Source organism: Opisthocomus hoazin, chromosome 4 (genome assembly GCF_030867145.1).
Source record: "Opisthocomus hoazin isolate bOpiHoa1 chromosome 4, bOpiHoa1.hap1, whole genome shotgun sequence".
Taxonomy (NCBI): Eukaryota; Metazoa; Chordata; class Aves; order Opisthocomiformes; family Opisthocomidae; genus Opisthocomus; species Opisthocomus hoazin.
Window position 1 is genome coordinate 7,043,801 of NC_134417.1, and position 26,690 is coordinate 7,070,490.

The following is a 26,690-nucleotide window of genomic DNA, read 5'->3' on the forward strand; positions in this document are numbered from 1 at the left end:
AAGCTGGTTTACCTCCTGTCACTCTGCCCCACGAGTGGCTGGAGCAGGTCTGACACTTCAGCGTGGGCCGCTGAGGCGCTGAAGAGCTTTGGGTGTCAGGAAAGCAAGATTTCCCCAGTCGCCCTTTTCTTTCCCCGTGCTAGATGTCAGTGTGACAGAGAAAGGGACCACGGCCACCAGGCAGCAATGCCAGCCTCTGATGGCATGGGCCACACTTTGGGAGGCCTCAAAATACCCTAAAAGTTTTGTGGTTTTGGAGGGGCAAAAAAACAGTTCTTAAAAAAAACCCACCACCCAAACTAAAAGAGAGTGTTAGCCAAAGCGTGTTTAATAAGGCAAAGCTTTTTCCCCACGGTGGCTGGGGAGAACGCGCTCCCGATGCCCCAGCCAGCCTGGCAGAGGGGTTTCCATCTCTGCTGCTGCCAAACTGAACCGGCAGCAGGTAGAGAGGTGAGAGGGGAGAGTGGCAGCGCGGTGTGACCGGCAGCACTGTGGCCTCTCCTACCACCCATGGTCACTGCGGAAAGCCTCTGTCCACTTGGACGTGTCCATGAAGATGGAGGAGGAGCTGTGGAAGAGCCAGAGGCAGGGCAGGGAGCCCTCCCGTGTCCAGAGGTCCTTGGCGCAGTCGTACACCTCCATCTCCACCCGGTAGTCCCCGTCCATGCCCTTCCAGTGGCCACCGGTGACAAAGAGCCGGTCGCCCAGCGGCACCATCCCGCCGTTCTCATGGAGTGTGTGCAGGAGCTGCACCTGCGCGATGGGCAGGGTGAGATGCACAGGGACCACCCCCCCAGGGACCTCTTGCTCCCACTGCAGAGGACATCAGCCCACCCAGTGCATCCCCCTGCCTCGTCCTCTTGGTGAGGTCTGGGGGCCCCTGGGGCCATGTCTTGCTTTCAGCATCATCTCTGTGTTGTGCTCGTCCAGGAGCAAATTTGGGGGTGCTGTGGGGAGCAGGGGGTCTGGAAGTCAGAGGGGACAGGCAGGATTTTTCCAGACTGCACAGGCAGGAGCCATGCGTGCCCCGCAGGAGGGTGGTGCTGGAAAAGGCGGGGTCCTGTGGGCTTCTGCAATGTGAGCGCTGCTCAAAATCGGCAAAAGCCGTGCTCCTAGTGCTGCTGTGACAGGGGAGCAGGGAAGGAAGGATTGGGGCATCTTTGGCTCTGCAGGAGTTAATAGGGCCAAGGGACGAGTGGGTGAGACGGAGAGGGTGGTGCTGGCAGCAGCGGTGGGGGAGAGGGTGCGGGCATATGCTTGTGGGGTGCTGGTGGGGAGGGAACAGCTGCCCCCCCCCCCCCAAGAGGGTGATTGCACCCAGCCCTGCATCCTGCTACCTTCTGCCAGATGTTGGCCTCTGGGTTGTACACGTGGACCTTCTTCGTGTTGTCCCCGATGAGGTAGATGAGCCCGTGGAGGGTGGCACAGCGCGGGGCCGAGAGGTACTTGGGGATGAAGGGGGACGTGATCACACTCCACAAATCTGCAAGGAGCAGCCGTCAGCAGCGTGTCCCACCCTCGGCTCTCGGTGCAGCTGCCAGTGACCAAAAAAAGCATTACCGAGCCCACAGCTATTTGTGGGGGAGTTTGAAAGGGAAGGGACAGAGCCACCAGGCAGGGTGGCACCTGCGGTCCCCATCCTAGACGAGGCTCTTGCATAAAAAAAGTGTGGGGGAGTACTGTTTGCAGTAGTGGTGTGGGATGGGGAGACCATCGCAGGCAGAGGAGGTGGCACTGTCACAGGGGTTTAGCTTCTCCCTGAGGTGGGCGGCCTCCCCTGTCCCTCTGCCCTGCAGGTCCTGCTGCACTGAAGCTCAGGTCTGGGCTGTGCTGGAGGACTGCAATTCAGGTCCATGCTGCCAGCTGCTGTGCTTCTGGCTGGCCCCTGGCCTCGTGCCACAGCCATCGCCAGACCCCATCAGCACCTGGTTGCATCCTGTGGGACCGTGCCTGGTGGCACAAGGTGTCGCCTGCCTGGATGTCCCCCTCAGGCCTGCTCCCTGGGAAGGCATTGGTGGGGCGCGGTGGTGGAACCAGCTCTCACCTTGGACAGGGTTGTAGCACTGCAGGGTGAGCGCGTTGTACTTGACGGCACAGGAGCCCACCAGGTAGAGCTTGCCCAAGCAGCTGGTGGCTGCAAAATTGCTCACATACTTGAGGGCTGGGCTGGTGGCACACCAGCTCTTGTTGTAGGGGTCGTAGCGCTCCACCTCCACCACGTCCACTGTTGTCCCTGTGGGGTGGCAGGACACTGCAGCCACCCCACTGCTCCGGGGCACCCATGGAACCCCCACCCCAGCAGTGCCCACAGGGTCTTCGCAGCCTTACCCCCAATGACATAGATCTCGCCATTCAGGACAGCGCTGGTGTGGTTTGTCCGGGCTCTCAGCATGGAAGCAATGGGCTTCCAGGTGCTGTCCCTGAGGCAGAAGCGCCAGGCCTGGGTCGTTGACCACGTGTCGTTCTGGGACCCCCGGGAGCCACCTGGGGAGGGATAGGTCAGGTGGGCCACCCCGTCTGAGCGCAGCTGTCCCTGGGCAACCCCCACCAGCAGCCAGAGCCACCCAAGATGTGAGCAAGCAGAGGGCTTTTCTCAGAGAGGAGGGCAGCCCCCGGCCCCATGCCAGGGCCCCATGCCAGGGCCCCATGCCCACATCTTTGTCCCCCATCCTCCGTCCCTGCTCCTTGGGAACCCGACCCCACACCAGCAGCCCTGGCACCTACCTGTGACATACACGTCATTGTTCAGAGCCACCAGGGAAAAGCCCCATTTGTTGTAATCAGGGAAGTCGGGAAGAGCCATCCAACGCCCTGGAACCCAGCGGAGTCAAGTGATGATCCACCCAGCCAGCAATGACACTTTTAAGCCCGCCCTGTTTCACTCTTCACTCCCACCCCCCTCCTAACACCAGATCATTTGGCAAGAGGTGGCTTTGGGGTAGACAGAGGGTTAACTAACACTTGTGTTGGGGGGGTGCAGTTGTCCCGTCCCTGCTGTGGGCACTTACTGCTTTTGGGGTTGTAGAAGGCGAAGTTCCTGGTGGTGGCCGGCATCTGCAGTCCCCCATCCTCATCCTCGCTCTCCTCCAGCACACGGCCACCAACCACCACCAGCACCTCCTCCAGCTTCTGTGGTGGGGTCGCGGGTTTCTTCTGGGTACCAGCATCACTCTGCCCCTGACAGAGTGGCCAGGGCAGGGCCGTCAGGCTCCAAGTTGAGCCTCCCCCCCGGCTTGGGGGGTGGGATTTGGGGAGGGGGGTACCCACCGTGGCACGAGATCGGGCAACAAGAGCCTTGCTGGCATCTGAGTCACGGATGAGGGGCTCAGTGGCAAGCAGGTTCTGCAGGTACTGGTCAGGCAGCGAGACGAGGTGGGCCAGCTCCAGCAGCTCGGGCAGGAACTGGGCTCGGGGCCCTGGGTCGTGGCGTACCCAGCGCAGCACGGCCTCAGCCAGGCTCTGCTCCTCCTGCACCTGCAGCTGGTCGTGAGAGAGGTAGATGGCCAACCTCTCCTTGGAGAGCTGGAGGAACTCCTCCTGCTGAGAGACAGCTTCAAAGTTCTCCTGCAAGAAAGACCAGGCCTTGGAAGAGACCTCAGGGCAGCCGTGGCTCTCACCGAACTCGCAGATACCTAGGCAGTTGGTGGCATCCATCTGCTGCCGGAGGTAGCGGCTGCAAACCTTCTGGATAGTGGGGAAGTGGAGCTGGCTGGAGGTCCGCATCAGCCCCTCCACGTTACCCTGGTTGATGGTGACCTTCCCTGTGTAGGCGAAGTCGAGCAGCGTCTGCAGGGCGCCGGAGTCCACCTCCTTCAGCTCCACCCGTGCTGCGATGCTCTCGGCGAAGTCGCCGGAGAACATGGCATAGAAGTAGTGGCTGCAGAGGGCCAGGACGCCACGGTGGCAGGGGAACTCCTGCCCGCCTGCCACCAGCGTCACGTCTGCCAGTTTGGGGTTGGCGCGCAGCCGCTGCAGCCCCTCCAGCACACCCTGGGCGTGCGAAGGCAGGCAGAAGTCGTAGTCGTCCACGTTCCTCACCATGGTGCTGGGGATGGCTGCGTGGCCCTGCCAGCAGACAGAGCCCGACTGGAGCGTGGCAAGGGTGTCCCTGCCAGGAAAAGGCGATGACATCTCTCCCTCCCCCCCACCTCCCCGGCACAGCCGCGCCTTCCCGGCGCCTGATTTACCGGCAGCAGCAGGGGCAGGAGAGGTGCTCCCCGGAACCACCGCTCCTGCTTCCACGGGTGGTCGTGATTTCTCCTCCCCACCCTCCGAGCTGCCCTGCCGGGGCTGCCACCGATTTTTCAGGGGCAAGGTGGTGGTTTTGGGGCTGGGCTGAGCCCCGCTCCCTGTCGCTTTCACCGGGGCTTTGCAGCCTCCCGGCCGGCCCACCAGGAGGGAGCAGCCACGGTCCCGGCACTGGAGAGGGACACCCCGGCGCGACACGGGATCCGGACGGGACGGGACATGCTATTTTTAGTCGGCGCTGGGACACCGCTCCCTGCTCTTAAAGGCACCGTACTAGCTGAGCTGCCCGCTGCTGCCCATCCCCGTCGCCCCGCGCCTTTACTGCCTTTTGGAAAGCATCGCGAGGCTGAGTGAAAAGGGTCCCCTCAGCTCCCCCCCCCCCCCGTCCCCTTCCGTCCCATCGGTCGCCGGGGATCCCCGCGATGTCCCTCCTTCTTCTCCCGGCTGTGGCTGCCGATGCCGAGTATTAAATACAGGGCGTTATCTCACTCCTCGGTGGCCACAAATAAACGGCGACAGCCGGCTCGCCTCGGGGAGCTGGGGGCCAAGACACCGATCCCGGGGGAGGGGGGGGGAGGTGCCGGGGCGGTCCCCCTCGGCCCGAAAGCTTTCTCTGCCGCCCCGAGACGCCTCGCTTAGCTCGGACAGAACCGAAAAGGCGTTTATTGCAGCCCGCGGCTCCACGTAGCCCTCCGCCCTCCCCGCCGGCGGGCATCACTCCTCCAAGCTGAAGATCTCGGCTTCCTTCTCCTTCCAGAAGGCGAAGCTGCGGTCGATGTAGCGGCAGATCTCCTCCCCGTCTTCCCCGACCTCCCCCGGCCGTCGGGCCGAGCTTTGGGGCGACCCGAAATACCTCGCCTTGATGTCGTCGAAGCTGTCCCGCCAGCCCCGGCGGCCGGCGGCGATCTCGTCGGTGACGGCGCGGTGGAAGGAGCGCACCGCCCGCCAGCCGTGCCGGCCCAGCTGCTCGAAGACCTCGAAGCAGAGGAGGTGGCGGCCCCGGCGCTCCTCGGCGGGCAGCTCCTGCTCCAGGATGCGAAAATAGCCCAGCATGAAGAGCTCCAGCGACAGGCTCTCGTAGTCAGCCGGACCCCCCCCGGCCCTTGCCACGAACTGCTCTGGGGAGAGCGGGGCGCGGCTGGCGGCGGGGGGCGGCGGGGGGCGGCGGGAGGCGGCGTCCCGCCAGCCGCCCAGAAGCCGCTGGATGGCCGCCCGCTGCCGCGCCAGGCGGGCCGCCGCGCCGGTCCCGCTCCCCGCTACCTGCCGGGGGTCCCCGGCGGCCGGCGGGGGGGGGTCGTAGGCGGACCGCCGCCAGTGGCTCAGGAAGAGCGTCACGATCCGCTCCTTCCTCAGGCTGCCCCACGCCCGCCCCGGCCCCGGCGAGCCCGGGGAGCCGCCGCCGCCGTCGGAGAACGCCTCCTCGCAGCCGATGCCCGAGTCGCTGGCGGCCTCCCCGCCGCTCCCCCCGCCCGCCTTCCCGCCCGCCGCCCCCCACGCGGGCTCGAAGGCGCCGCGGAGGCTGCGGACGCAGACCCCGCACTGCCGGATCTCCCGCTGCGCCAGGCTGCCCGCCGGCTCCCGGGGCTTCCCGCCGGCGGCGGCGGGGAGGGGGGCGGCCGTGGCAGCGGCAGCGGCGGGGGAGCCCACCCGGGCCTTCTCGGCGTGGGCCAGCAGCGCGGCCAAGTCGCTGACGGCGCCGGCCAGGCGGCCGCACCAGAGGGGCAGGGGCTGCCCGGGTGCGGGCGGGGGGCTGCGCACGGTGATGCGGAGCAGCGGGGCAGGCAGGAGGGCGCGCAGCTCCCGCGCCAGCCGCCGCAGCTCGCCCTGGTACGCTTCGCCCCGTCGCCGCAGCCGCAGGCTCTCCACCGCCCGCTCCAGCTGCTGCAGGTCCGCCTCGGTCAGCAGCTCCCCGAAGGGGCCCAGCACGGCCTGGCGGGAGGGTGAGAAGCGCCAGGAGCCTGCGTCCTGCGGAGAGGGGGTCGTCAGCGTCCCCTCGGGCCGTCAGCGTGTCCCCCCCAGTCCCCGGGACGCCCCCGGACCTGGACTCCCGCCGCCTCCTCGCCCGCCAGCCGGGCCCGCAGCCGCCGCACCATCACCTGCCGCTTCCACTCGGGGATGGGGCGGCCCCGCTCGTCGTGCGTGGGTACCAGGGAGTCCGCGTCCGTCTCCGCCTCCGCGGGGTCCGGCCCGCAGTGTTCCGCCCGCTCGGCCGCCCCGTCCTGCGCGGGCAGAGTGACGAGGGGCTTTGGGAGGGGAGAGGGGAGAGGGGGAGTGGCGGCCGAGGGGATGAGCCGGGGGTCACGAGTGGAGCCAGCGACCTACCGGGTGGGCGAAGAATGGTGCCGGGATCCTGGCCCGCTGCGAGGGCTTGCGGAGTTTCAGCTCCTCCGGCACCGACCTGCCGGGCTCCATCCCCCGCCGGGGCGGGCAGCTGCCGGGAGGAGAGGCGCAGGCCTCCTCCTGGAGGAGGGCAGGCAAGCGGAGGGGGGACCCTGCCAGCACTCCCAGAGCCCCCCACGCGTGACCGGGTGAGGGGTGCCCCGGGAGGATGCCCGGCACATCACACGCGCCCGGCGGGCGTTTTCTTCGGAGGACGGGACGGAGCGGCAGAGCCCTCTCCTCTCCTCGCCCCCCGAGACACCGCGGTGCCCCCGCAGCCGAGGACCAAGCCCGGGGCCATCGCCATCGCCGCCAGCCCTTCTCCGGGCGCCCCGTGGCCCCGGCACGCTGCCCGGGCGGGGCCGGGCTGGCTTTCCCCGAGTGCTGGGAGCACCCGCAGCCCCAGCGGGTCCTTACCTGATCCGGCCACAGGGACAGGAGGCACCCGCCAGCCCCCCGCCGAGTACAGGGTGTTGGGTCCTGCCCTGCCTGGGCAACACCCAAAGGTGGGTGCAGCGGCACCCCCGAAGTCCCCGCGCGGGGAGCAACGCACGCCACGGGGCGGAAGGGGAGGCCGGGAGGCTCGGGCAGTCCCGAACCGCGGCTGCAGTGCTGAGGCAGGGCAGAGCGCTCAGTGAGCATCACATTAATATTTGACGGGGGCATCGGGTGGCAGCGCCGGGGCTCAGGGGATGGCATCGGCACTGGTCCTGGAAACAGCAGCTTGGCAGCTTGGCTCCAAGCCTCGCCAAAGCTGGTCACAGTGCCTGGCCTCCCCCCCCACCCCCAGCCAGGCCAGGTATTGGGGACTGAAGGAAGCGTTTTGCGCTGGCTGGCATGGGGATCAGGTACCAGCAGTGGGGGACCTTCGGCAGAGGGACCTGCCACACCGCTGCTCGGACGTCTGTTACCGATATTCAGCCACATTTGTGTTCCTTCACTCTGCCGCCATCCATTATATATGGCCGGGATGTATTGGTGGGGCTCAGTTACACGTGAGAAATTCAATCGAAGGGCTGGAATAAAATCAAGAAGCAGCAGATCAAAGCCTTTAAACACCGGTCGCCCAGTGAGGATCCATCGCAGCTTCAGCCTCTTCATCCCTCCCCAGCCCCAGCGCGGGCTGAGGGCCGGCTCTGGTGGGGGCACGAGCCGACGCCACCCTGCAATACAGCCGCAGTGCCAGAGCGGGTTGCACTGTGCCGGGAGGGGGGGAGTTTGTGAGAGCTGCGAGGGCTGGGTCTTCCTCCAGGTACCAGAAAGCCACCCGCCAACGTCCTGCCTCCTGCTCCCCTGCAGTGCTGGGCAAGGACAGAAAGGGCCACCTCGACGCCCAGTGTGGCCTGGGGCCTCCGCTCAGCTGTGCCAGGGCTGCCTCCCCCAGCCCGGAGCCTCCCCGCGGGCCTGCAGCCCCCCGCAGCACAGGGCAGAGCGGGACTGGGAGAGGAGAGGAGAGGAGAGGAGAGGAGAGGAGAGGAGAGGAGAGGGGAGAGGGGAGAGGGGAGAGGGGAGAGGGGAGAGGGGAGAGGGGAGAGGAGAGGCTCACCCAGACCTCCAGCTCAGCCTCTTGCCTTGCCTCTCTCCCTCTCCCTCTCTCCCTTCCCCTTCCCCTTCCAGGGGTGCATCCCCACAGGGACAGCAAACCGGCATGGAAGAAACCAGGCGTGGCCCCTCTCAGCATCCCCCATGGTTTTATTTCAGAGGGGCCCTGGGGGGCCCCGCCGCCCCGCTCGAAAGCGGAGCAAGGGCAGGCAGCGCGCGTGGTCCCCTGAGCCCAGCTCTGCCTCCCGGAGCCTCCGCAGCCATGACGGGTCTTGGCGGATCGCCATCAGGATGTAGAGCCGTCTGTGCTCGTCGTTGTCCCACTGCCCGGACAGGCTCTGGCCACGCTGGCGGGGCATGGGGGGTCTGCGCTCCCCAGGCTCAGAGACGAATCTCTGGCGTCGGGGACATCTGGAGCCCCGCTGCTGCTCCTGCCACCACAGCCACGGCCACGTGCAGCGACGGAAGCGGCTGTGGTGACGGCGGGCCACCCGAGCATGGTCATCCTCTACCCGCAGGCGGCGGATGGCCATGATGGGCTGCCGGCAGAGCGGGCAGGAGGCAGCGACGGCGGTGGCCACCCAGCGCTGGATGCAGGCATGGCAGAATACAGGCCTGCACGGGTCCACGCTAGTGGGGTGTTCAAGGAGACCCGAGGAGATAGGGCAGGTGTCCCCACCGCGGGGAGCTCCTGGCAGCTCCTGGCGTTGCCAGCTCATGCCTGGATGCCTGCAGTCCTGCTGCTGGGACACGCCGTCCTGTCAGCTGCTGCTGGGACTTGATGTCTCGTCTGCTGCTGGCAGGACTTGATGGGTGCTGCTGGTGGGAACTGCAGACTTGGCTTCCGCTGGCAGAACTTGGTGGCTCCTCGGCCGCTGGCAGGTCGCAACGTCTGGTGTGCTGTTGGCAGGACTCAATGGCTTGGGTGCTGCCCACAGGCCTCAATGTCTCGTGTGCCACTGGCAGTGCCGCTGGCATGTACTGCTGCTCAGCACAAGTGATGTCATGGGGTGACTGTGGCTCTCTGGTGACATCACAGGGCTCTCAGGGGCGTGCCCAGGATGCACCAGGAACTCCCCCAGACACAGAGACAGACCTTGTGATGCAAAGCCCATCTGGCAGAGTGCTTCACACCCCCATGATTTCTCAGGCCCCTTTCAGGCAGTTCCTGTTGTTGTTGGTTGTGCTAGCATCACATGCTCCCAGAGCAGCTGGGGTCGGCGGGACCTCCAGAGGTCACCTGGTCCAAGCGCCTGCCGAAAGTCGGCCACCCTGAGACAGATGGAACCTGGGCTCCACTGAAAAGAGCCAGGCTTCATCTTCTTTGCACCCTTCCTTCAGACATTTATACATATGGAGAAGATCCCCCAAGCCTTCTCTTCTCCAGGCTCAGCAAGCCCATCTCTCTCAGCCCCTCCTCATGGGAGAGATGCTCCAGTCCCTTCCCCGCCTTGGTGGCCCTTCACTGGACTCTCTCCAGTCTGTCTCTGTCTCTCTTGTCCTGGGGAGCCCAGCACTAGACATAACACTTGAGGGGTGGCCTCACCAGAACTGATCCTCTCTATCAGCCTCCTGGCAACACTCCTCCTTATGCAGCCCAGGACACCACTGGCCTTGTTTTCTAGCTCAAATTCAATCCAGTGTCCACTGGGACCCCTAGGACCTTCTCTGCAGAGCCGCTTTCCAGCCAGGCACCCCCAGCATGTCCTGGTGCCTGGGGCTGTTCCTCCCTAGGGGCAGAATTTTTCACATCCATTGGTTGAACTTGCGGAGGTTCCCATCAGCCCATTTCTGCAGCCTGTTGAGGTCCCTCTGGGTGGCAGTGTGATCCCCTGGCATCTCAGTGACTCCTCCCCGTTATGTATAGAACTGTGACTGGTTTTCTTGGTTTTGTGAAATACATTCATCTGATTCGTGTCAATATGAAACAACGCTAGGGCAGCATGATAAGATGTGATTTTCTGTCTTGCATATCCTTGTATAACCACAAACTTAAGGAAAACAGAGAGGTTAATATACATTGTTTCTGTATCTTGCAAAGTTGCCTGACAAACACCCTGGCATCCCAGTTTAAACCAGTTACGTTGTTACATAGTGTTACATAAGAAAAGCCCATAGGGCACATGGGTAAAGTCCAGAACCTTCTCTATGAATATGTATCAACAGACCATATATAAACTGGAGACGGGAACTGGACGCTGTGTGTCTTGGTCGAGCAGAGACTCCCGGCGCACCCAGCGCTGTTTGCTTGCCTTTATTCGCCTAATAAATTGGATACTTTAATTGAAACCCTGTTTGGGACTACCTCATTTATCACAACTGGGGGCTCGTCCGGGATGGTCTTAGTTCCTGAATTCTGACTTAATCTAGGGGGGGGTGCCCCACCATTTGGTGGCCCCTGTTCGAGTCGGGTCGGGACTAACGCCATCCTGAACCTGAATAGAGGCAAGCAAAGAATTTGATTTTTTATGAGCTCCCTTGCCGGCTGCAGCAGTTTGTTTTGCCTGTAATTCTGCACACGAAGATCCGAATGAAGACGACGGAGTCGTTGAGTATTAAGGCGTATACCGTTCGGTTGGGTGGGATTCGGTTGCCTGTGTGTGTAAGAGTGTGACTGAGACAGAACGTAGTTCCGAAGCGAGTGGGAGGTCTTCTAACCGCGATTCCAATCTCCCACGAGGGACTTGGCCGGTGAAGGACTGAAGCGATTGTTATAGGATTCGCGGGTGGGTGATAGGTCCTAAACCCCCTGCAAGACACTCTTACCGGTAACCAAGGGCTGTAGGAATTGCCACAGTAAAATTCCTAGATGGGTCAGATAAAATCGAAGACCTGGGACCAGAAGAAAGGGAGCAAATTACCGGACATACCACCAGAAAGTCCATTAGGAGTAATGATTAGAAATTGGAATGAAAAGGGCCCCAGAAAAGAAAAAAGCAAATTAAAATTAATTCAATATTGTATGGTTAAATGGCCAAAGGAGCCTTTAAGACCACATGTCTTTTGGCCTGTTTTTGGATCTTTCGAGGACTGGATCTGCCAGGCCTTAGTTATATATGTTAATTTAAAGGAACCTTTTAGTCAAGAGGAAAGAGATTATGCAGGATTATGGATCAGGGCTTTACGTTCTTTTCCAACCTCAGTGCTTACCTTAAAAACAGCTGATGAGCCTGAGGAGAAAGAAGGGGATAGGGATGAAGAAGGAAAAGATGATGAATGGGAGCCACTAGATAACCTACCGCCTCCATATCCAAACAATCCACCTCCGGCGGCGGCCCCCCCTCAATAGCCGTGGTACCGCCACCACTACCATCGTTGCCCCTGCCTCTTCCATCAACAGCACCGGAATTAGATTGACCTCCGGCTGCATGTACAAGAAGTCGGACTGCGGTATCTGAGGGAGCTTCTCTAGATCCCCTGCGGGAGGTACCCCTCGGAGGCAATCAGGGAGGCATCGAGTTTGTGCCAGTCCCTTTAAATACCACAGATGTAAGAAATTTTAAGAAAGAAATGGGGACCCTATTAGATGATCCCCTCAGGGTACCTGAAAGACTGGACCAATTTCTAGGACCCAATACTTATACCTGGGAAGAAATCAGGCTTGTGAACTGTATGCCCCATGTAGGGCCCTGGAATTATTAAAGGGGAGAAGTGGGACTATATTTATAGATTCTAAATATGCATATGGGGTGGTCCACACCTTTGGGAAAATTTGGGAAGAAAGAGGTTTAATTCACAGTCAAGGGAGGAATCTTATACATCAGGAATTAATAGCAAGAATATTGAGGGCATTAAGAGAACCAAAGGAGATAGCAGTAGCACATGTGAGAGGACACCAAAAAGGATTAGTTTACCGAACCAGAGGAAATAATTTAGCAGACAAAGAAGCCCAGGAGGCAGCCCTGAAGACTGAGGTCGCTAAAATTAATGTAATACAGGGGGACACCAGTGAAGAAAAACGAGAGGGAGAAGGAAAGAGATTTACCCCTGAGGAACAAAGGAAATTGGAGAAGATAGGGGCCAAGTTAGAACAGGGAAAATGGACACTGCCTGACGGGCGAGAAATGTTGCCAAAAGCCTGTGCCAGGCGAATACTGGAACGTTTGCATGCACATACACATTGGGGTACAAAAGCGTTAAGTGATCATTTTCTTAAACAATTTGGCTGCATTGGGATTTTTGAAATAGCAAAACAAATTACACCAGGTTGCTTAACTTGTCAGAAGATAAATAAAGTGTTTTGACAAGAAGCCACGGGGGGGAGAAAAACTGCCTACAGACCTTTTGAGAGGGTACAAGCTGATTTCACCAAATTGCCCAAAGTAGGAAGGACAAAATATCTATTGGTAATAGCAGATCACTTAACACAATGGGTAGAAGCCTAACCTGTAGCACGAGCTACGGCACAAATGGTGGTAAAAACCTTATTAGAACACTTGATACCCAGATATGGAACAATCCAGTACATTGATTCTGATCAGGGCACATACTTTACTTCTAAAATAATAAAATTGTTATGTCAATCATTAGGTATCCAGTGGGAATACCACACTCCATGGCACCCACAAAGCTCAGGGAGAGCAGAAAGAATGAATCAAACAATAAAACAACAATTGGTGAAATTAATGATTGAGACTCAAATGCCTTGGACAAAATGCTTACCATTGGCACTTTTAAATATAAGAACTAAACCACATAGTGAGACTGGATTATCGCCATATGAAATGTTATATGGTATGCCATATTCTCAAGGAATGCCTTTAGGGAATAATGTAATTGAAGATCATAGTATCCAAAAATACCTAATTACTATTGGGAAAAGATTAAAAGAATTAAGAGAGATTGGGATGGTGGCCCAAACACCACCTTTAGGATTTGCAATTCATCAGTTCGAACCAGGAGACAAGGTTCTAATAAAAGCATGGAAAGAAGGAAACTTATCTCCCCTCTGGGAAGGACCTTTTCTTGTTACTAACTACAGAAACGGCTGTGAGGACTGCTGAAAAAGGGTGGACACATGTGTCACGAGTGAAAGGTCCCATGGAGGAGTGGAAAGTAACATCTGAGCCAGGAGAAACCAAGCTAACCATCAGACGAATCTGAAGAGGACTTCATCAAAGAGTATAAGTTAAGTTACTGTGGGAATTTTATTGTAATTACCCCTGTAAAAATTGGTAAACGGAGAGATTTTTAAATGAATACTTATTAGGGGAATTAAGTTATAAATAACAGGGATCAATTAGCCCCAAAGATAACAACAGGTTGTCCGCAGTATACATCAAAATTTTTTTTGACATAGCATACAAATTGGGAAAGAAGTAACCGTTACCTTCATTTGGGTCCTCAGAGAAAGGACACCCCTTAAAATTAAGGAAGAGGGCAAGACCAGATAGGGAACTGGTGTTGCGGCTTGAAAGGTCTGCCAAGGGCTGCAATCCCTTTGGGCTGTGACTACCGACCACTATGGCCCTTACTGGACCTCTTCTAATCCTACTTGGGGTGAGTTCCTTAACCCAAGCCACAGCAAACTGCAGCCAATGTATAGTGGCTACTAAAAGGGGACGGGTAAGCTCCCAAACTTTGGTTTATCATACCATCTATGATTGTAAAGGCCAGAAAATGGGAAGCTGCATTCATAACCAAACCCGATATGCCTTATGTAAAGAAGGAAATAGAACCGTATGCTATGATCCAAAAGAACTCCCTTACCGATATTGGGTAGAAATGAGGACAAATTCAGAAGAGGGTAGATTAATTGGAACAAGTGAGATTATAGATGATTTGAGCGTATCGGTGTCGATACTTTTTGATGCATGCAACATTCTAGATGATGATCCAGATACTCATTGCGGGCCTTTAGAGTGGAGACAGTATTATAGTGATAAACCAAAATACATCTGCCCTGGTGGGCATCAATGTCACATAAACCCTGATTGTGTACCAAGTCAAACCACGAGATATCAGTCTGCACACCTGTGCGGGAGGAGGGGATGGTCCTGTGTATGCTGGGATACTGCCGGCTGGGGATATGATAGTCAGTGTGGGGATTTACCAGCTTCAATCACAAGGGTGCAAACAGACAGTGATTGTACAGCCTGTACCTGCAATCTGGTAAACTTAACTCTTATAAATTTAGGAATCTGGAAACAGAGAAAGATAACTAAAATTGGGCTGAAGATGTACGTGCCTGGGGAAGATCCTGGTGTAGTTATTAATATTGAAATAAAAGGAAACACGAAAGAATCAGTACAACATAGACTGCTATTTAACTCATTTTATCACGAAATAGAAACAGGGGTAAAATATGAGATTCCCACAGTTACTAAAAATCTATTTATAAACCTTGCTGAAAACATTGCCAAGTCATTAAATATAACTAATTGTTATGTTTGTGGTGGAACAAATCAAGGTGAACGATGGCCATGGGAAGCTATGGAAAGCAACATAAGCGATCCCCAAGTATGGAAAACCATGGGGAAGGGTAATAGAAAACAACAATGGGTACTTCAAACGAGTATAATTGGAAGGAGCTGTTGGCAAAATCTAAAAGACAAAGGAAGACAAGTAGGTAACTTGGAGTGTGAAGGAGGTTACCTATGGAATGAAACTCGAAATAACTGGGATAAATGGGGAAGCCCACTGAAAATGAATAGTCAATTTAAAAATTGGACCAATGGGGCGAACATACCAAATGGTTGTCCAGGTTCTGAAGGACATTATTGGATATGTGGCAAACTAGCCTATGCATATTTGCCAGAGAATTGGGCAGGATCTTTTGTGTTAAGGACTATAAGACCCAGTTTTTTTCTATTACCCATAAATCGAGGAGAGCGACTAGGAGTCCCAGTGTATGCTGAAGCTGATGAGCTAAGGAAGAAGCGCCATAGGCGAAGCCTGCAAATTGGAAATTGGGAAGATAACGAATGGCCCCCGGAGAGAATCATTGCCTATTACGATCCAGCTACGTGGGCTGAAGACGGATCCTGGGGCTATAGGACCCCAACAGACATGCTTAACAGAATAATTAGATTGCAAGCTGTAGTGGAAATAGTTGTAAATAAGACCGGAGGTGCACTTGGACTAATTGCAAAACAAAATAGCAAGATGAGAACTGCCTTGTATCAAAATCGCTTAGCTTTGTATTATTTTTTAGCACAAGAAGGGGGAGTTTGTGGAAAGTTTAAACTCAGTAATTGTTGTTTAGAGATTGATGATGAAGTGCCGGGGTCTCAACACCCGTGAAGGGACGGGAATGATCCTCACAAGCATTGGTAAGATGCAGTCAGATACTTTTATTCCCCCGCTCGTGTGGTTATATGCATTTACCGTATCTGTACACACAATTACACTTACATCGGATAGGCTACAGACATAAATCACACACTGTTCACACGCCCCACATTCCCTTATAATTGGTAACTATGCACTAACGCCAATAGCAACAGACTGCCTCCACGTCCTTGAACACATCTTGTTTTTTGCTAACCCACACCATGTGCACTATCAGAACTTTCTCAATTGCTATTCTTAGCTGTCCTTTCCAGGGGCCTGTTCAGTTATGCTGTTTTACTTAAACGGCCTAGTCGTGCTAATTCTCAAGCTACATCGACCCCAACATCTCCCCCTTTCTCTTTTCAAAAAAGCTAAGCTATCTTATCATTGCCTTAAAAACATTTGCTCAATTTGTGTTAGTTGCATCACAAAATTTTTCTTCACAGTTGCCTCTAGTGCCTTTTGTGTTATGCATATTATACACGGAACCAATATAATCACTGCCATAATCATTACAACAATAAGCAATAACATTTTGATTAGTGACATTAGCCAGTCAGAAATTCCCCATCTGTTTTCTGCTGCATCAAATACTTCCGCAGCCCCAATAAATCAGAATGCAGATACAATAGTCTAAAGGCAGAACCCAGAAAACTTACCAAACCAGAAGATGCAAAGGCAGTTACTTAGTCCAGACAAATCCATTAGATCACAAAAACCAAATCAGTCCATCAGGTCACATAAATACAAACATCATAACATAAAATCACACATTTATGGTCGCCACCACACACACACGCACACACAGGCACACCAAGTTTTCAACATAAATCCAAATATTACAAAGACTTGACAGCAGGCAGGCAACAAAAGTGATACTGGAAGAATGCCTTTGTCTTATTAATAGTCCCTGATCAGAACTTTTGGTCCAGTGATCAGAGGTTCTACCCAAGAATCCCTCGGTGCCGGCTGGAGGTCCTGCGATCCCTCGGACCATTGACGTTCAAGAGCAGGGTCCTACCTGGGTACCCAAACTCTACTACCAGAAAGGAGCAAAATAATTCACTCTCCAAAACTTAACCCCGGAGCCCTAGAAAGCAGACACTCATATTGACACTCGTCAGATAGTACAGATAACAGCTATACGTCATTAGGATGTAGCATCTTTGTTAACCAGGCCCACGGTCTTTTTATCACCTCCCCTTCTTCTTCCGTGTTCATTCAAGATGGGTTTGATCCATTTTGCCGGCACCCACTCCGTCTGTCCATTATCTGTAGAAATACAAGCATATCCCCTCCCCCAAGTAAGCAGTCATACTGGACCTTCCCAAACCCCTTTATCCGGGTGGAATACCGTTACTAACAGCACATCATTGTCATAGACATTTTTGTTTGTTCCCCTGTGCCGAACAGCTGGGGGGTCACTATGACCTCCTCTAACATTCAACCAATTCAGGACAAAAAGGATTTTGTGTAAACAGTCTATCGGGGATTGCTCTCCCCCCTTTTTTAAAATATTTAAATGATCTTTTAGTAAGCGATGGGAATGCTCAACAAGAGCTTGACCAGTGGAGTTGTATGGGATGCCCCGTACATGCTTAACACCCCACCGCTGAAGGAAACGGGCCACCACCTGAGACCTGTAGGCTGGGCCATTACCAGTTTTAATTTGTTCAGGTACTCCCAACACAGCAAAGGCTTGTGCCCAATGTTGTTGGGTTGCTTTGGCATTGGTAGAAGTAGCTGCTGTTGCCCAGATGGCAGCCGAACACGTATCGACAGAGACATGGATGTGCTTCAAATGCCCAAACTGGGGGAACTCGGTCACATCGGTTTGCCAAAGTTGTCTGGGCTGTAGACCTCGAGGATTTACACCACCATCCTGAATAGGAGTGAGTCTCGCACAGTCAGGGCAGGCTGCAACAATAGCACGCGCATCTGCTTTAAATAATGAAAACTGTCTTTGCAGCGCCGCCGCAGACTGATGGAAAAAATCATGCGCTGCTCGTGCAGCATCAAAGCTTGTGGACAGTTGTACGGGAGTGGCTGTCACTAGCTGGTCCGCATGGTAGTTGCTCTTAGGTCTTGTAAGAGTCTCCATTTTTTGGACTTTTTCTGAATGGTAAACACAGGAGTATTCCAAGGACTAGTGGACGGGACCAAGTACCCCAACTTCACTTGTTCATCCACCAATTCTTGGAGATGGGCGAGCTTTTCAGTAGACAGCGGCTATTGGTCCACTCAGATCGGCTTTTTTGTCAACCACGTGAGCTTCAATGTAGGCCTGGATGCGCTCGCTTCAATGGCTGCTGTCAAAAAGGCGTCTGAATGACACAACCCCATTGTGATAATACGTCTCTGCCTAAAGCCAAATAGTAGTATTCAAGACATAAGGGCGTGCTTGTGCCAGCAACTTACCATCTTGGTCTACAAAGGTAATGAACTCAGTACTCATTTGTGTTGCTGCTGCACCACCGATTCCTGTCACCATGCCTGACACTACCGTCAATGGCCATGACTCTGGCCACTGGGCCCTCGGGATTACAGTAACACCTGCTCCGGAGTCTAACAACATTTTCTGGTCTTTTAGTACAATGCCGTTCGGTCCTTTAATAGTGATCTTTCTTATGGGCTGTTCTGTGGAAAGAGGTTGTATGAATGCCACCAAGGGGGGTCCACTTGAGCCAAAGGTGTCACTTCCCCTATAGTTAGGGTCAGTTAGGGGGACCTGAGCAATAAAAGGAATTAGTTTGGCAACCTTGCTGCCTTGTTTGATGGTTAATGGTGACGTGAATACCTTTAACATAAACCCTATTGGGCCTGTGAAATCTGCATCAATTACCCTTGGTAGGACAAAAATTCCCTGACTAGATGCAGAGGATCGCCCCACCAACAATGCACTCAGCCCATGACCTAAAGGTCCTGTGGCTACCAAGGGGACGACATGCACCTTATCATCTTCTATAGTGACGTCTTGTCCCACGGCCAGATCGACTCCTGCGGAGCCGCTTGTGGCGGCTCGGAGCTCGTCGAAACAGCCATAGCTGTGGGGAACTTTCTTGTCCTCGTGCCCCCCGTCCTGGCACTGCTCTGCCCATTTCCCGACAGGGGGGTACCATCCTTTTTAAACTGCGACCTGCATTGAGCTGCTTTATGCCCAAACTTGAAACATCTATGGCATGTCCCTACAAATTCGTCAGCCACCACCTTTTGCTTCTTGATCTGAGGACAGTTTCTTTTGTAATGGTCTTCCTCTCCACAAATAAGACAACCAGTTTTTGCTTTAACACCTCAATCCCCTTTCCCCGTTTGCATGGCAGGTCGTAAAGCAGCAGCCATAGCAGCCGCATGTATTCTGGCCTTCTCTCTTTCCTCCGCTAAGCGAGGTAATCGGGAACAAGCCTCCACATACTGACTAAGGGTAGACCCACTAGGTAGGGATGCAATTATCTGGTGACATTGAGTGTTGACATTTTGAAAAGCTAAATCCTTTCCTACTGCACCTTTTGCTTCACTTGGCAGATTTGGTGCCGCATCTAATGCTTCCTTTAATTGGTCTATAAAGTGCATGTACGGCTCATCAGGACCCTGACGAATCTGCGTATAAGGTAATCCAGGCTTCCCAATCTGTGGTAACTCAGTTAAAGCGGCCAGGGCTAAGCTCTGTGACTGTTGCAATATTCGAGGGTGTAGCGCTGCTTGAGCTGCCCCATCGCGGAAAGTGCCAGTACCCATGAGCTGGTCTAGTGTAACTACACGTAAAGGATCATCGGCACCTAGCTGAAGGTTTTGCATCATTGCAACCTCACATTTATCCCGCCACTTATCCTTCCACAACATAAAGGCAGTGGGGGGCAACACCAATTCTAACAAGGCTTGGGCATCAGCTGGCACTAATATCTGATTTTTGAAAAAGGTGGTAACCAGCGTCATAACTTGCTTGTTATCCAAACCATAGTTCATTACAGTTTTTTGTAACTGACTCACTGTTTTCCAGTCAAAAGGAGCCCATATCCGTTGATTCCCCTGCGTAAACACCGGGAATGCTGTTCAAATGTTTGGTAGCATTTGTCCTTCAATTATAGCATTTTCTATTACCCCCCTCCATTGTTGTCCCATATTAAAATTAGGGTGGTGTATCGGGGGTGTCCCGTCTCCACTCCGACCTCCAGCGGCCACACCACCCACCTCTGTACCGCCGGGTCCCTGCAGACCACACCCACCGCGCGCGCAATCAGGCTTTTGAATGCCGGATGCCCCCCCTCCTTGCTCTCTCCACTTCACGCCCCTCTTCCACACCTCGCGTTCGTCATCCCCCACCCCCTTACTGTATTTACTGCGTAAATAGTGATCAGCGTCAGCTAAGCTCATTTCCCCATCTTCCAGCATGAGCCTAACCCAGCGCCCTGCGAATGCTGTGCTGGCGCACTGTCGTTAATGCTTCCATTATTTGACCCCCCTGAAATCACCTCCCCCATCCTGTCCGACTCCCCACATATCTGCTGCTCGACCACTCGCAAGCTGTCCGTTATGGCTTGGTGAGCCTTTCGATATGCCTGTTTAATCGTGGCGTTACGGGATCCTTTATCCAGTTGTCGCATCTCATCCAGCAGCTTTGTCATTTGATCCTGCTGCTTTCTCAATGTGTCCGTAAGTTCACTTTTATGAATCTTTGGGTATGATAGCGATGTTGCTCCTTCGGGCGAGTCAGTATCCATTTCTTGAAAATCAGAGTCCGGGAGCGGCACATTCTCCGGCAGTGGTGGGGCTGTAGGTGGCACTGGTGCCCAGTCTCCCAATTCAATACTTGGTTCTCTCCAAAACTCCGTTTCACTAGGATGAACGGGATAAGCCTGAGGCGCCGTACAGGGATCTTGACACTCTCCCGTGGGTTGACTGATTGCATAAACAGCTCTAGCGGCGGCTGCAGCCACAGTAGCATCGTCCTTCATATCATAGGATCACAGAATCACAGAATAGTAGGGGTTGAAAGGGACCTCTGTGGGTCATCTAGTCCAACCCTCCTGCCGAAGCAGGGTCACCTACAGCAGGATGCACAGGACCTTGTCCAGGCGGGTCTTGAATATCTCCAGAGAAGGAGACTCCACAACCTCCCTGGGCAGCCTGTTCCAGTGCTCCGTCACCCTCAGAGGGAAGAAGTTCTTCCTCATGTTCAGACGGAACTTCCTGTGCCTCAGTTTGTGCCCATTGCCCCTTGTCCTGTCACTGGGCACCACTGAAAAGAGCTTGGCCCCATCCTCCTGACACTCACCCTTGAGATATTTACAGGCATTTATAAGGTCCCCTCTCAGCCTTCTCTTCTTCAGGCTGCACAAGCCCAGCTCCCTCAGCCTCTCCTCGTAGGGGAGATGTTCCAGTCCCCTCATCATCAATCATCAATATCAGCAATCATATTTTTAACAGTTCGGAAAACAGGGGCTAATTGCCACGCCTCTTTGTTTCCAACCTGCACAGAGTCCCACAAGTCCATCCCAACTCTGTGCCACGCATCCGGATCAAACAGCTGATCCATTGTTATCAGCTTTCGGCGGCGGCACCATAATAATAGTCCCGATATGTCTCCTTCAGTTAACTTAGCATCGGCTCGATCCGCCAATTCCAACAGGCTTTTCAGCGCCGTGTTTTCTGACGCTGATACAGTGGAACCCATGCTGCAGATGTTCATCCCCCCCCCCGGTGTGCCGCGGATCCGCTCCTGCCTTTCTCGGGCAGCCCGGCTTACCTTGCCAGCTGGCAGTCCCGTGCGTTTTTTTTTTCTGGCTGCGATAATAAATCCGTAGGGTCACCACAATGCCGGGTCTCAACACCCGTGAAGGGATGGGAACGATCCTCACACGCATTGGTAAGATGCACAGTCAGATACCTTTATTCCCCCGCTTCTGCGGTTATATACATTTGCCATATCTGCACACGCAATTACGCTTACATCGGATAGGCTACAGACATAAATCACACGCTGTTCACACGCCCCACATTCCCTTATAATTGGTAACTATGCACTAATGCCCATAGCAACAGACTGCCTCCACGTCCTTGAACACATCTTGTTTTTGCTAACCCACACCACGTGCACTATCAGAACTTTCTCAATTGCTATTCTTAGCTGTCCTTTCCAGGGGCCTGTTGAGTTATGCTGTTTTACTTAAACGGCCTAGTCGTGCTAATTCTCAAGCTACATCGACCCCAACACCTAGAGACTGGGGCTGCTTGCTTGCCTTGCCACCTCAAACTTCAAATGTAGCCTAGGTGGTCCTGCTGGGCGCCTCCAGCAGCTCTGCCCGGACTATGCGAACATGTCAGGATATCTCTTACCAAGAAGGGGCTAGCCTGGAAAGCTGTTGCTCAGCCTCATCTCCATTATAGAAATTCATAGCAAGCTCCTACCATGGTTTTCCATGAGACCAGAACATGTGTAGACCTAGGAAAACATTCAAAAAGGAGCTCTGTGAAAACAGCGGATAATTGAATTTCTCAGAATTCATTTACCTTTGTTTTCTTTAAACAGGAAAATCATGAAAGGGAAAGATCTTTATTAAATATCTGACATCTGCTCTGGTTAATTATCTTCTATGTGGAAGTGACAGTGTGAATGTAGGCATGATTACTGCAGGACAAATAGGAGTGAATTTACAATGATAGTATCTTTAATGAGACTAATGTTATACTGTAAAAAACAGTCCAGCTTTCAGTATATGCAGGCTGAAGTTCTGATCCTCAAAGCAAAATACAACTTGAAACCAGTGGTACAAGTTTAACTTACGCTAGTTAATCAATTACATCAAAGACGTTTGTACCTGCAACTACGGAGGAGGAACAACATTAAAAAGAAGAAACTGAGTAAGTCATTAGTGTCTCCCAAAGAGAGGAAAGCTGGGTTCATCAGAAAACAGAGGAATTACTGGTGGTTCAGGAATGTGAAAAATTGTAATAGGGCACAGAACCAATGTATTTATTGACTGTAAAATTTCTGTGTAGCAGATTCAAGTTTAAAGATTTCTTAATCTGAATTTAACTTCAAAATTTAGCATTGTATTTCAGTGGAGAAGAAGAATAATTTCTGTGCCCGATTCTTTCACTCATTTCATTCAGTTGGTCTCATAAAAGACATCATTTCTCCCTCTGGGTTCCTCAGTTATACCAATACCACAAAAACATACAGGTTCAGTAAGGAAACTCACAAAATAAAGAAGAGTATTTTTATGTTTCTACAAGTAAATTTCAAAACCAGAAAACAAACAAAACTTCAAAGCCTTAATTAAAAATCAAAGAACTAAAAAGAGAGCATGATCTAGTGTATCCTTCCTTTCTCCAAGTCAAAAACTTCCCTGGGCCAAAAGGCTAGTATTTCAAAATGATTAGGAGCATCTCCTTACGCTCCATGAGATGCACATTTTTAGAAGATAAATTTTTAGGAGATCTTTCTGGCGAAATAGAGTGTGTGTGTGCGGTGGGGGGGATCACTCCAACTTCCAATGCAGAAGACACAACATCCTAGGAGAGCTTTTATCACCCATTATTTGAGAACTAAAAACCTTTGTTCCCAGTTCTTTGGGGGATGGGAATAGCAAATAACACATGAAACCAGGCGCTCCAGATCCATCTTCCAGCTCATATTCAGCAGGAAGCTGGGGGTCGTGGATCTTAGACAGGAGGAAGTTTCTGAATTGCAATTAAAGATTTATTTTTTTTATTTTTATGTTGGAGTGATCATAGACAGTTAAGTTCTGTACAACATTCCTTAGTGGGGGTGAGTTAAAGATGTGAGAGAAATTAAAGTGTGGAGTTTTAAACCTCCACAATAAGTAGCTCTATTATTTAAATTCTTATTTATTCCAATCTTCTGCAATACTCTTGTGACAGCTCAAAGAACTCCAATCCAAAACAAATTCTTACGTGAAGTACCTTCCTTCTGAGAAGACAAATTAAACTAAGCTCACTGAAATTTAAAGCACACACAGTGGTTTTCCCAGAGTGAGGTCCCAGTAGAAGAGCCAAGAGAAGTTGCATATAACAGGCAAACAAGACACACAAGACATAAGACATGTCAACTGCAATTTGTAAACTAACAGTGGTCTCTTGTGTACATGTGCAGAATGAGGCCATTCAGGGGCACTGGACTTAATAACTGGAAAGTTATTAAGTTAAAAAAAAATCACATCATTTCAACAAAAAGCCACTATCATGACATGCTTTTGAGTAGGCTTTTGGGGTCATGAAGTTCAGCAGTAAAGATGCTTTTCCCCAATGTGGATGGTGAGGAAAGTAATGAAATTTCAAGGTAGAAAAATCAAAATAAACAAAAAGAAACATGTTTCTCCAGACACAGCATGGCACAGACTGCCACTGGAAAATATCTAACATTTTACAAGATACTGTATTTTCATGAAGCTTAGGCTTGGGAAACACAGTCTAATTCCCAAATACCAGTGAGGTAAAAAATGCAGTAGGATCAAAAACAATGACTACATGAATTGTATGTTTTTATTTGTATAATGAAAACTTAGGGACAAATTAAAATTGGAAAAATTACGAGGCCATGTTTCAGGGCTTACACCAGTCTTTATTACAGAGTAGGAGGCAGCTGGTGGATTAAATTGCATGTATCTCCCAAAGAGATCCTACCTAAAGGATCTGTTACTGGCTGTTATCAGAGTTCCTGCATTAGACACATGGAAACTAAACTGGGTTATGGACAACATTTGCTTCTTGCAGACAAAGCCATTTACACTATCATTCAAGTTCTCTGAGAGAGCCAAGTATAACGTAGCCCATAGTTCAGTACTGTTACCCATAAGTCAGCCAAGACCAGCAATGAGCCTGGCTCCTGCGTAACAGCTGTTATGGAAAGAGAAGTCCTTGCTCTGTTGTGCCAGCCATAAATGAACCAACAAGTTTGCAGCTGTTTGGCACCAGTGACTATGCAACTGGAGATATCTCCACAATGTATACAGGCATTACAGCAGCACAAGTAATTAGAGCATCAGATACAAAACAACAGTCTTACAAAGGAATTAGAACCTACAGAGACATAAACTATAAAAGATGGAAGAAAAAAATGACTGCTGTTTTGGATGTACACAAGAAAATGATGGAAAAAAAGCCAAATCCCAAATGGCAAATCATCACAGTGATACAGAGTTTCTGGCTGAACCTGTATTTCAGCTTAGATCTTCTGGAGGCCAATTTAATACTCAAAACCTCCTTTTCTTTTTCAGAGGGCTTTTTCCAATGGAGGTTTATTTATGCAATTAGACAGTAGGACTTTGGAAACATTTTAATAGCAGCAGCACCTGATGCCAAGCTATGTTTACCCAGGTAGCTTAATTTGTGGGGAAGTTTGGTTTTGGTTTGTTCCATCTCTAAACAAGCACTGACAGAATACTTCATTCAGGAGGATCCATATCTAATTAATTCCCAAGAATGACATGCAGTTAAAATTTATATATAAGATAAAACTCCAGTCCCCAAAATACTGCCACAGGAACCTTTACTGTGCTTGAGAAGTCACTTCCAAATGCGTACATTGAAACTCTGGCCCCATGCCTTAGAGCTGCTCACATTTTGCTACATAAGAAGCAATGCACTTGCCAAACTGATTTTCTTAGTGAAGCAAAAAAAGGCTGAAGTATTTTGCCATTAAAAACATGCATTAGTTTCCCAGGTATGTGTGCAGCAGTTACTTGCGTCTCTGTTAATAAAGTCTTCAGTGTAACATGAACATTTTATTAATTAAAACACTGCATTGTCAAGTGCAGCTTGCAATCTAATTTAATACCTTTCTCTCTATAAAAAAAATAATAAATATGGAGGAAACTGGTCCAGGCACCCCAGAACAGATGCTGACCTCAACTAAGTGCCTCTGTAATGATGGCTTATGACTGGTATTGAAACTGTCAGTAGAATTCATTGTACATGAGGACTCTCAAAAACGTCAGCTCATTTCTGTGTTTTGTTTGCTTTTACTCTGAAGTCTGAAGACACCTGCCTTTTGTGCTGTAGCTTTCAAAAGCCAGTGAAACAATATATTAACATCCAAGAACAGAGCTGTTTCGACTGTAAGTACCCTCTAATATGTTAAAGTTCTTCAAAACATGAGCTCTACTTTTACACCTACTATCACCTGGAGAGATTAGAGGCTATATAACTTACAAATTTTCACAGCTACATAAATGAAACTAGAAGTATCTGATCCTGACACCTATTTTAAACAGGATTTGCAAAGACACCTCCAAATTGAGCCTTTTAAGCTCAGCCACGTATTAATCGCTTCAGATATGCTGGATACTGCTGCCTCGCTGCTGCTTGGCACAGTAAACTGCCCCATACTGAGCTCTGTTCTGCCAATTACTGGGCTTCTATTTGGCTAGTAGTTAAGCTAGTTTGGGTACCCCCATATGTTACTGCAGTCATAGCAATAATGACAGAGCAGCTGTGCTCTTTGCCCAGAGTTTAATTCATGAAGTTCCAAGGGGATAGCATGTGGAGTAGGGTGCTACTTCATATGACTGCAGAGCCCAGAGTCCTTCAGAGGCTTTTGAAGCCCATGCAGACAGCGGTAGAGCTTTGGGATGCTAAGGCTGTGCAACATGAGTTTAGTGAGGAAAAAGATGCTATTGCTTAAAGTTTAAACATCAACACTAAACACATGGTGGCAGTGGAAGCATGAACAATTTCTCTTTTTTCTACTCCCCTGAATTTGCTTGTACTCTATAGTGGGGCTGAAAAAAGAAAAGAAGGTAAACCCTTCAGGGAAATGCTGTTCTCTAGAGCTCTGGTCCTTTTTTCTCTGCCCATACCACAGTACATTCAAATTTGCTTCATTACACCTTCAGTAGGGTGTTCTGTTTTGTAGCAGATACTTCAAAACATTTTTATTTTAGACACTGCCTGCAGAACACACGGAGTTCTTCTTTGCAGGAACAGTTGCAATCTCAAGGAAAAAAAAAGATGGAGGGATGGAGGGGTGGCTATGGGTGTTCAGGCTGATGTGTGTTGTGTACTTCTCATGGCTCTGTATCTACAGAGAATGTTTCCCAAGGAGGAAGGAGGTTTTTTAGTGGTTTTTTGAATCAAACAAAGGATTTCCACTTCATGATCACCAAACATTCTTCTGTGAGTTATAAACAGGAACGGATAAAGATCCTTCACCCCTTTAAGTACACAGAATAAAAACCACTGTGAGGTTTTAAAGGTTTATGAACTACAAAGCTTTTGAAAATCATCAACAA

General features: G+C 51.9%; 3 protein-coding genes across 5 annotated transcripts; 1 reads left to right on the top strand and 2 right to left on the bottom strand.

Moving 5' to 3' along the window:
* Window positions 1-307: 307 nt before the first annotated feature.
* On the bottom strand, window positions 308-4,271 carry KLHL30 (kelch like family member 30). 3 transcript variants are annotated; one of them, XM_075417295.1, is made up of 8 exons: window positions 4,188-4,271; window positions 3,268-4,108; window positions 3,009-3,177; window positions 2,725-2,811; window positions 2,329-2,484; window positions 2,045-2,233; window positions 1,338-1,483; window positions 308-753 (listed from the first exon to the last, which is right to left on the bottom strand). In XM_075417295.1, exons 2-8 carry the CDS (start codon window positions 4,039-4,041, stop codon window positions 502-504), a joined length of 1,773 nt encoding a protein of 590 aa, XP_075273410.1. In that variant the 5' UTR covers window positions 4,042-4,108; window positions 4,188-4,271; the 3' UTR covers window positions 308-501. The 3 variants fall into 3 exon arrangements, with proteins under 3 accessions (XP_075273410.1, XP_075273408.1, XP_075273409.1); XM_075417293.1 differs by having other exon boundaries at window positions 2,045-2,251; XM_075417294.1 differs by having other exon boundaries at window positions 2,045-2,251; window positions 3,268-4,065; window positions 4,188-4,261.
* Window positions 4,272-4,681: 410 nt separating this feature from the next.
* ESPNL (espin like) lies at window positions 4,682-7,293 on the bottom strand. The gene is made up of 5 exons (XM_075417849.1): window positions 7,045-7,293; window positions 6,571-6,708; window positions 6,288-6,491; window positions 5,896-6,240; window positions 4,682-5,832 (listed from the first exon to the last, which is right to left on the bottom strand). Exons 1-5 carry the CDS (start codon window positions 7,291-7,293, stop codon window positions 4,963-4,965), a joined length of 1,806 nt encoding a protein of 601 aa, XP_075273964.1. The 3' UTR covers window positions 4,682-4,962.
* A 6,495-nt stretch (window positions 7,294-13,788) lies between these two features.
* Window positions 13,789-15,411, top strand: ERV3-1 (endogenous retrovirus group 3 member 1, envelope). Its single transcript, XM_075417851.1, has one exon. The coding sequence runs from the start codon at window positions 13,789-13,791 to the stop codon at window positions 15,409-15,411; it is 1,623 nt and encodes a 540-aa protein (XP_075273966.1).
* Window positions 15,412-26,690: the final 11,279 nt, after the last annotated feature.